At 38.8% G+C, this 10,116-nt stretch overlaps 2 protein-coding genes across 2 annotated transcripts; both read right to left on the minus strand.

Annotated features, from left to right (window-relative positions):
- Positions 1–1,939: 1,939 nt before the first annotated feature.
- natd1 (protein NATD1) lies at positions 1,940–4,468 on the minus strand. The gene is made up of 3 exons (XM_058770217.1): positions 4,178–4,468; positions 3,258–3,376; positions 1,940–3,149 (listed from the first exon to the last, which is right to left on the minus strand). The coding sequence occupies exons 1-3, from the start codon at positions 4,272–4,274 to the stop codon at positions 3,033–3,035; spliced, it is 333 nt and encodes a 110-aa protein (XP_058626200.1). The 5' UTR covers positions 4,275–4,468; the 3' UTR covers positions 1,940–3,032.
- Positions 4,469–6,079: 1,611 nt separating this feature from the next.
- Positions 6,080–10,058, minus strand: phospho1 (phosphoethanolamine/phosphocholine phosphatase 1). The gene is made up of 3 exons (XM_058770281.1): positions 8,707–10,058; positions 8,185–8,222; positions 6,080–7,728 (listed from the first exon to the last, which is right to left on the minus strand). Exon 3 carries the CDS (start codon positions 7,666–7,668, stop codon positions 6,817–6,819), a length of 852 nt encoding a protein of 283 aa, XP_058626264.1. The 5' UTR covers positions 7,669–7,728; positions 8,185–8,222; positions 8,707–10,058; the 3' UTR covers positions 6,080–6,816.
- Positions 10,059–10,116: the final 58 nt, after the last annotated feature.

Here is a 10,116-nt window from a genome sequence, read left to right on the forward strand (position 1 = left end):
GAACAGTAAGCCCTGTAGAAAGAGAGTAGCCTATAGCCTACGTGTTATTTAAGAAAAGTATAATTATATTTTCAGAATGACATATTTTTTTTCCTCAAACATAGTCAGTGGGGTAAAATGCCCCCAGGGAGCAATGAAAAATTACTGTAGTTATTCTGTTTTGTACATCAAATCCTGTTTTTCCATCAAATGCATTCTAACTAGTTGGTTGAATAGAAATATTTGGATTTTATATTTAAAAATTACCTCAAGCTAGCATCAGGTAGCTAGTTAGCAAGCAGTTAGCATCAGCTAACAAAATGTTTCAGATAGGCTATTATAATTTTGCAGTAAATATTTAAAGCAAATTGCTTTGTCAGACTGGGGGACATTTTACCTTTAATCTGCATTTAATCTAATAACATGACAACTCTGGACATTTTTCATACTTTTAACTGTTATTATGTAAAAAATAAATAAATAAATAAAATAAAATAATAGCAGTTTGTGTTTCATGGGAAAAACCCAAACCCCACGTAAAAATAACTAATATTTATTTTTATTAATAATTTATAATAAAACTTTAGGCCTACTTAAGTTTTCACAGTAATAATTAGTCTACTGTAATGTCTTAAGTCCCAATTATAGGCCATACTTTGGAATTATGAACTGAAGGGATGTACATGCATACAAGGTGTTTCAGAGCCGCTCACACATTCAAAACATGTTTAAGGATAAAACAATTAATATTAAAGCATATTCCAATTTTTAACCCATGACAAAAAGAGACAAATCTAGCTTAATTTCTGTTAAAATGACCAGAAGGTACACGGACCTGGGAGAGTATCCTATAAAAATAAAATAAACAACAAAACTCTTTACATCTCATTACATTTATTCGGCCTACTTAATGACGCCATAAACTAAAGCAAGCATTAATATGAGGGTAATATAGATTGTAATGCCTTAAGTTCAAAATTGCCACCTTAAACACGGCCAGAATGTGCGCGTTGACAAATAAGTTCAAATATGTCGTCTTAATGCGGTCAAACTGTGCATCTTTACACGCACCAAATAAACGCGGCAAAAATCGCCGCCTTAACACGGCCAAAATGTGCGTGTCTATAGGTACAAAAGAAAGGCGTTTAAATTTGCCGCGTTAACGCGGACAAATTGTGCGTGTAAACACGGTTAAATTTCACGCGTTCCGTTTGAAGACTTTTGGCCCCGACGGCCTTCCATAGTTTCCAAGTAAATGCGCGCGCAGCTGCGAGTGACGTAACTGTGACGTCTACACGAAATTGGTTTATATGATACTTAAATGAAACTGAAGGGAATTAAAAACAAAGCTTTCTGGAATAATTTTTTCTAACCTCTTAATGTGTTCAAATTCCTTTATAATAAATTTAGATTTTACAGGGGAAAAAAAGAAAGAAAAACCCTAAATATTCATGGTAAAACATATTTTGAAAAATAGCATTAATTACAAAGTCACTACAACTGTATTAGAAAAACCCAAATTGAGTACAATTCACTGTTCAGCTATTTAAAGGGACAGTTCATCAAAAAATTAAATTATTTACTCACCCTCATGTCATTTAAAAATGTTTGACTTTTTATTTCTTTTGTGAAAAAATTATATGAATGATATGAAAAGATATGTAAATTGTTCACCATTTAATTTAAAAGTCAATGTCAGTTGACTAGTCAATTGTCTAGACCCCAACATTCTTCAAAATATCTGTATCTTATCATTTGTGCTCCACAGAAAAATGTCATATTGGTTTGGAACAATGTAAGGGTGAATAAATGCACCGTTTATGAAATGCTAAATAATAATAATAATAAATGTATATATATATGCACACACACATATATTTATATACACATATAAGTACACAAAATGATAATGCTAAAATTATGACAATGATAACTCATGGACATAAATACTCAAACCAAGTTTTATCTTAAAATTTTTTATTCAAAACCATGTAGAGTAATATTAAGAGTACAGAAGTGTGTAAAAACAGATTAATTTCAGGCATCATTAGTCTTTATTACATCACAAGTTGACATAACAGAGCCCAGTTGCTTTATTTTAAAAAAAAGATAGCCTTCATTGTCATCACCAGGAATATCATGGTCATCAATGGTGTCGGCACAGAACATGGCATGATGGTCTGCTCTGTGCGCTGCCTACCCTGCAAACAACCGATCATGCTCAAGGCAGTTCATCAACTGACTTTTAATAAGACCCCTGGGAATTTTGGGAGTAACTAACATACACTGACATTCCTACGCTCATATTCAGTTATTCAACGCACACACACACACACACACACACACACGCACACATCCAACCACATGTAACAGAATCCCCTATGCAGAGGTGCTTTATTGTTTTTATAAAGTGTGCATCCTGAGAGGTTCAGCCCTGCGAATATATGGGCAGGCGATTGTCTCCAGAGTCTGAGCTCCTCACTGGCCATAGTATTCACAGATACACACATGCAAAAGCACAAGATCAGCCTAGAACATGCACAGAAGAAAACAGTCATTCCTGACAGGACGGTTAGATTGTGATGTCCCTAAAACGCCACGCCAGGTTGAGTGTGCATGTTCTGTGAATGTGGGAACACAAGTACACGTGTATCTCTCTCGTGAGCACCACTAAATCTGAAGGTGTAAGGCCAGAGAGGCATATGGAGTCTAACGTCACTCTTATGATCATATCAAACAGTTGATATTTTGACTTCATAACTGGTGTCATAATCCTCTCACTTCTCTGGATTGGCTTGAAAGTCCGCTTGAGACACTGGGAAACTAGCCCACCTCAAAGTCCACACTCTTATCTGTCCTAAGAAAACGTTTCGTATTTTCAGATCTCTCCCCTTCTTAAAAATCGCACACTCACTCGCAAATCAAAAAAATAAATCTCTTTCTTTTGTGGAGTTTCAAGACCAGTCAGACAGATTAGGGAATCCCAAAAGATACCCATCCCACCCAATCCCAAATCATCCTATTAGAATTGAGATCTTCCCCATCTCTGGCTCTCAGTGAAGGACGTGCTCCAGGTAATGGGGGTGAGGGTTTTCTTTGACGTATTTCTGGATGTACCAGCAGGTTAAATGGGCTTTTAGGTCCTCCTCTACCACAAAGTCCATTGCAGCCTAGCAACAACAACCACAAACTATATTTAATGCACACCAATGAACAACATAACGTAATATCAACATGTATAAACCAGTTCACACTGATCTCGAGTAACCTCCTACAACCTTGGCAAGGTGTTTGGCGATCTCTCGTCCTCTGTAAGCCTCAGGAACCTCAGTATGCTGCAGATCCACTGTCTTCTTCCCCACATATTCATACAGCAGAACAGCCCTGTCATGGGAACCTTCAATACAGATGCAAATATATTAGTCAGCGTACATTAAACAAAGTTATTCGTGACCGTGAAGAACTGCTCAGTCAAACAGGATGCATGTTTGTGCTTTGTTTTTCATTTCCCCCGTTGTAAACGACCGCTTTCCGGGGAAATAGTCGCATAGTCGTGGGCTGGGCTTATGTCTCTATGTTAGCGTCAATTTCGTGAATGCAAACCCTTTATTTTCATATGAAACCCCGCAAGTAATAAACGCAAGTCTGTTCCTGTTCCTCTAGAATGACATTAACGTTGCGAGTTTGCTTTGTACCGAGAGAAAGACGATGGAACAGGAAGTAGCCTAAAACAAAGTCTGGATGGGATGGCTAGCGGGTAAGCTAGCAACTTAGTTACCGATTCATACACAGAGAAGAAAACAAAGCTTGCGTTAGAGCAAACGCGCGAGCTGTGACTGGTGACAGGCGAGATTTACTGCAGCTCAAAACAAAACTAATGATTGCTGCATGAATCCGACTCATTAAGCGCTTTCCTAAAAAACCTACAACCCAGAAACATAAAGAATAAGCTGATGGCGGAAAAAAAACTGTTCCATTCGTTCCAGCAAAACAACTAGTTAATGTCATATTGCATTTACTACTGGCCTGGGATCTAACCCTAAGTAGGACGGATTTTATTAGATAACGTGTTTACCATGTTGAGAAGCGAAATATAACAAACAAAAGGCACATTTTGCAGGCGAGCGCGCACGGTGGTTTGTTTGTCCTCCTCCCCCCGCGACCACCATCTCGTTATATCTGACGCATTATTACTGACCGTTCAGTCGGATGCTGAATTGCCGTCTTTTCTTATCGTGCTCCACTCGGAGAGGAGTGCTGATGTCCAGGACGTTCATCTGTGCAGCCTGGGCCATAACGACTGAGGGTCTGCTGTCTGGGGGAGCTGTGTGTCAGTGAGCCACGGCTGATCCGACGGCGATGAGAGGCGCATTCATGCCTCGCAGAGGTGAAGACGAGCATCTGATCCTGCGAAAACACACCATCTGCGGAAATCAGCTGTGAAGTCACGTGCTCGCCGCCGACCAATCAGGACGGGCGTGTTGTTTTGACACGCGCGGTCTCTTTAAAAAGAGCTAGCTGCGCGGCCGCCAGGTGGAGATAAATGTTTGCTGTTCAGTTTTTCTTTATTAGCGATATTTTATAAGGCATGTTGGGAGCTTATTATATAAACGAGTACAATATATTACAAAGGTATTTTAGAGAAAAAAATAGAAGTCTAACCAACATCAAAATATGTGACCCTGGAGCACAAAACCAGTCTTAAGTCGCTGGGGTATATTTGTAGCAATAGCCAACGATACATTGTATGGGTCAAAATGATCGATTTTTCTTTTATGCCAAAAATCATTAGGATATTAAGTTAAGATCATGTTCCGTTAAGATATTTTGTAAATTTCTTACCGTAAATATATCAAAACTTCATTTTTGATTAGTAATATGCATTGCTAAGAACTTCATTTGGACAAATTTAAAGGTGATTTTCTCAATATTTAGATTTTTTTGCACCCTCAGATTCCAGATTTTCAAATAGTTGCATCTCGACCAAGTATTGTCTGATCCTAACAAACCATATATCACCGGAAAGCTTATGTATTCAGCTTTCAGATTATGTATAAATCTCAATTCTCAAAAAAATGACCCTTATGACTGGTTTTGTGGTCCAGGGTCACATATGGTGATGTATTTATTTCATTCATTTTTAGCTGTACTTTGGCCTTAAACAGGCCTAACATAAGAGTGATATAAATGCTCATTTAAAATGAAATAATCAATTAGTTTAATCTCTCTGTGTCTCTCTCTAAGATGTGATGACGTTACAGTTAAAGTTTTGCATCAAAACTCACTCAGAGGACAAAAGATCTCGAGGATCTCAAGTTTTGTCTCTCTCTCTCTTCAGTGGCGAGTGTTACATGGTATTATAGCAGTTAACGCTTTTATTTCAGTCCTGAATCCAACTGTGCAAGATAAATGTCCTTTTTGTACTGACAGAGAAACAGTTTTTCACCGTTTCATGCATTGTGAGAGATTGAGATCTGTTTACAATGACTGTGTTTATTTTTGGATCTAAGTATTGTAAAACAAAAAGAGGAAAGGACGCTTGTTAAACTTCATTTTAGGACGAGCAAAAATGGCTATTAGTAGAAGGTACAAAATCCTCTATGATACATACGGTCAAGTTGAACTGGTTTTTAAAGGGCATATAAAAGCAAGTGTAAGGCATGGTTTTATTTTTTATCAATGAAGGAGGTGGATAAGTTTGAAGACATTTGGAGAGCAGAAAATTTGTTGTTGGGCTGAAAATGATGTATTGTCTTTTGCTGAGAATGCTGTATAATCTAATGAGGTGTTTTGTGTGGAATGTGAGTTTTATTAGAATTTTGTATTAAATAAAGGTGTTATAAACTCTCTCTCTCTCTCTCTCTATATATATATAGGTTCATATAGATATCTTTATAAGTTTTCTTTATAGCGGTTAAAACTGTATTTCCCAAAGTTTTTTGTGTGTCAGGTAGTCTGATTCTGTTTATACAAAACAACAGGTACTGTAAAAAGTGCTACACAAGTCAACATGACTTTCTGGAATTTGATCTCATTGACATCCTGACAACCATATAAGACATGACAGGTGCTGGGGTGTGGGGTCAAAACATACACAAGGTTGAGTAAATGGCTTTATATCCATGCTGGTGAGGTTAAGAGATCTCAGATCCATAGTCTCACATCCAAAGTTACTTTGCATAAGAGAAAGGAACAAACATAAAACCAAACACAAATTCTTCAAATCACAGGTTAAAAAAAAATGCAGCACATCCTGCCAACAGAGGATGGGTTCAAGTTTACTAATAAAAAACACAGCATACAATACACACAGTATTTAAACCACAAATACTAACCATTGGAATTTATTTCTCATTAGTAAGATGATCATTTTAGTGAATCACTTTAGCATTTTTCACATAAATAATCACCTACAGCACCTCTTAGATTTGCATCTTTAAAACTACAAAAAGAACAATATACAATATTTGAATTTATGTGTGAATGACAGTACAATACAGAAATTGGTCCCAAGCATGATAATAATAAAAATAATAATGCATTTAGGGATAGACACCACTGGCCAGTCTTAGTGTTAATGCAATCAGATAAAAATCAGAGGCTCAATCACACATACACACACACGTACACACTAACACACACACATTATCAATTCATTCTCGTATGGATGTGTCTGTGTATTTAAATGTAAGTTTATAGCGGTGTTATTTCAACTGTATCTTATTAAAAGACCCTTAACAGCCTGCCAGTTGATACATATTTGGCAACCCAAAAGAGTTTGGAATGTACTCTAGAAAGCCCATGTTATTAGGGCCTCATTTAGGTGTATGTATATATTTAGGGCCTCTCTAATATCTTCTTCAGGGTGTTGATGACATCCTCTCCACTGTTCCAGGGCACCACACTGGCCTTGAACTCTCCAGGTTTGGTTTCCGCCATCTCTTGGATCAGTTTGTGCATTGGAAAGTCCTGGCGCGGGAATGCTATATCGCCCGGTGACAGTGTGAGTGATGGGCAAAAGTCATTGGCCCCATCGCCCACGTACAAAACCTTCTGGTACGGCCGTCCGCCCCTCTCTCGCACACGCTGGGCCACGTACTGCCTCACCACCACCGCTTTGCACATGTTCGCCGGGCATCGCAGGCACTCATGGGAGTGGAAAGGGCGAAGCTGCAGCTGCCCATTATCATCAAAGTGAGCTGGGTTGGTGAAAATGCGCAGAAACAGTGGTTGGAAACCCAAGTGCTGCAGCCACGTCTCTATGAAGACTGTGTTGGCGTCTGACACACAAATTACTTCAAAGTCCCTTGAAGGCTGGGAGAGCAGGAAATGCATCAAAGTGGGGATGCCTGGGCAGGGAGGGAGTTTCTCCACTGTGCTTCGAATAGCTGCCGGGGTAACGCCCTGCTCGGAGAGGTAGGCCAGCACACGCTGCATGTACTCATTGTAGCGGCCGGAATGATAGGTATCCTTCAACCAGCCGGGCAGGACTCCACCAGGCGCCACAGTAACCATAGAGTCGTCGCTGCACTCGTCCACCAGGGTCTCGTCAAAGTCAAAGAATATAAGGAAACGCCTGTCGTTAGGGGGCGGAGCCTGAGCTCTGCTTCTGTGTTGGTGGGGCTCCTCCTCTCCACTAGGAGGATGGGATGGAGAAACACAGCAGTTGAAGACAGAGTCCCGCATCATGGATGGGAGGGAAGAACAGCACAGATGTCTTTTACGTCTCGGACTCGTTTTGCTCCACCACTGCAAATGAAAAGAGCAATCCAGTTATTCCAGAAATTCAAGCAGACAAAAAGAAAATGAAATCAGATAAACAAGCAGAATGCAGTAGCAGAAGAAAAAACAAGACATTGAAACAGCTGTGAAGTAAATTAAACTTTAGCCCTAATATTGAACAATATTGAATATTTACAAAGTCTTCATCAATTCATTGCGGAGTCTTGTGCATGCTCCTTCCATTTAAATAAAAAAAAGATTTTCCAACCAGATACAGAAGGTCAAATATTTACTTTATATATTGACAAATCTGGCATCAGATTATCTCTAATTCATTTATTTGGAAATGTTGTCATTTTATCAACTGTTTTCAGGTTGTGGGACGTATTGTGTCCCATGTCAATCAATATCAGTAAGTCGATTCACAGAAGTAGTTCTTAACTTTCAGACTTGTTTAACCAAACTTATGATGATGCAACTCACCCCTTTTCACCTTAAACTCGCCGCTGCGCAGTGTCAACCTATAACAGAAGAATACAGACAAATATGAGTTTATATTTACCAAACTATAGCCTACTCATTTACAAATGTTTCCATTAAGCGAGAACAGTCTCGTTAACAGTGAGCGTTCACAAAATGTGCTGTTAAACGATATAGCCGACTGTAACAAGTTAGATAACAGCTTGATCATTTTATGTCTCGCTCTAATGACTTGTAATCAAAAGCAGTTACGCAGTGTATTTCTATGACCTTGGTTTCACTTTACATGCATTACAGAACAGATGATGCAACAGAAGCACCTGGTTATTCCTTTCGATACTCGGCAAGTAGTTTTAAAGTTAAGCAGAATACCGTAATTAAATTGCAAATTAATTTCAAATATGTGCAACAAAAAGTATCTAATGTATAAGATAATTATAGCCTGCCAGAAAACCCACAGCATATAAACAGACAAAAAGGACAGCGCATGGAATAATTGTCAGGTAAAATAGCAGAATGGCATACCTTGAGCCGAACGTCCAGTTTAGATGTTCATCACTACCGATCTCTGCCTTCGGCTTCTGCCTGGCTTCTCAAAGTGCTGGAGATTTATGGTCCGAGGCTGTTTTATGGAGCCACAGTGACGCGCATCGGATGGGCCCCGCCTCTCATCCATCACCGCATCCACCGAGAACCTGGTGCGCTTCAGTACAGAACAGAGCTGCTAATTAAATAAAGGTTAACAGATCGGCCAAAACTGGACTGACATGTCGCAATGTAGCCTATTTATTTGTACATTTATATTATATTCAGGAGCATACTTCCGTAAAACCGTGAGAATGGGATGACCTGGTGGTGGTGGTGTGTGTGTGTGTGTGTGTGTGTGTGTGTGGGGCGGGGGGTATATTTTTGCTTAATTTTTGCAACGCATGCACTTTGTTGCATAAGTATATTTACACGCCACTCGCGTTAATAAAATTATATTAGCCTACAAAAGCACGTAAAAACATTAGCGCAGTAGCCTATTGGACGGTTCATCAAACAAACAAACATACAAATAAATAAAGAAATGCATATTCTGGTATTATTTATGACTAAATTAAAACTGAGAATTTTAAATGGATAATTTAAGGTGAGTGCAGTTTGTAGCAGGATCACTACCGTGTTCAGTAAGAACATCCCGTACTTTATAGTTTCTTCTGTAGAGAAATGCTAATGACAGCCTGTTAAAAAAGGCTATTTTTGGGAGGAGTGGAAAAGGGAACTGGTTTGTCATTATCATCATCCCTAAACAGCAAAGTCTTGATAGCTTATTTGATGGGGTTTATGTTAGTCTATAGGCCTATATACACTACTCTACATTCAAATGAACTCTTTCTGCAGGTCTATGTTGGGCAGAGGATACACAATGAGACTACTGATTTATTCCAAGAAGGCATCTGGGCGTAAGGGCATCCGTCAATGCAGTTCCAGATGTAACTCTACATAAGGATATCAAATATGTGACATTGCGAAGAAAAGCACTGAATGCAAATGTCCTTTGTTTCATTTTCATCACCAGAGTTCAATGAGTTCAGGACACTCTAATCACGTGCTTCACTGATGTATTACTTCTGCATTCAACACACACACACACACACACACACACACACGTTGGGTTTCCATGTTTTATGGGGACATCCCGATAGGCATAATAATGGTTTTTATACAGTACAAAATATTATCCCTTACCCTAACCCTACCCCTAAATCTATGCCTCACACAAAACTTTCTGCTATTTTAGATTTAAAAATAAATAAATAGCCATTTTCCAAAAAATGTCCCCACAAGAACAAGGGTTATGGATATTGCCATTTTTGTGGACACACACACAGAGAGTATATTTTTTATATAAATCTAACCTTTCTATCTCTCTCTCTCTCTCTCTATATATAT

The sequence above is a fragment of the Onychostoma macrolepis genome, chromosome 03 (genome assembly GCF_012432095.1).
Source record: "Onychostoma macrolepis isolate SWU-2019 chromosome 03, ASM1243209v1, whole genome shotgun sequence".
NCBI classification, from domain to species: Eukaryota; Metazoa; Chordata; class Actinopteri; order Cypriniformes; family Cyprinidae; genus Onychostoma; species Onychostoma macrolepis.

Excerpts from the sequence above, each read along its gene's own strand:
- natd1 (XM_058770217.1), bottom strand. The coding sequence starts at position 4,274 with ATGGCCCAGGCTGCACAGATGAACGTCCTGGACATCAGCACTCCTCTC. Across the intron at positions 3,377-4,177 it reads ATTCAGCATCCGACTGAACG|GTTCCCATGACAGGGCTGTT; the intron begins GTCAGTAATAAT and ends TCTGTATTGAAG. Across the intron at positions 3,150-3,257 it reads TCGCCAAACACCTTGCCAAG|GCTGCAATGGACTTTGTGGT; the intron begins GTTGTAGGAGGT and ends TGTTGTTGCTAG.
- phospho1 (XM_058770281.1), bottom strand. The coding sequence starts at position 7,668 with ATGATGCGGGACTCTGTCTTCAACTGCTGTGTTTCTCCATCCCATCCT.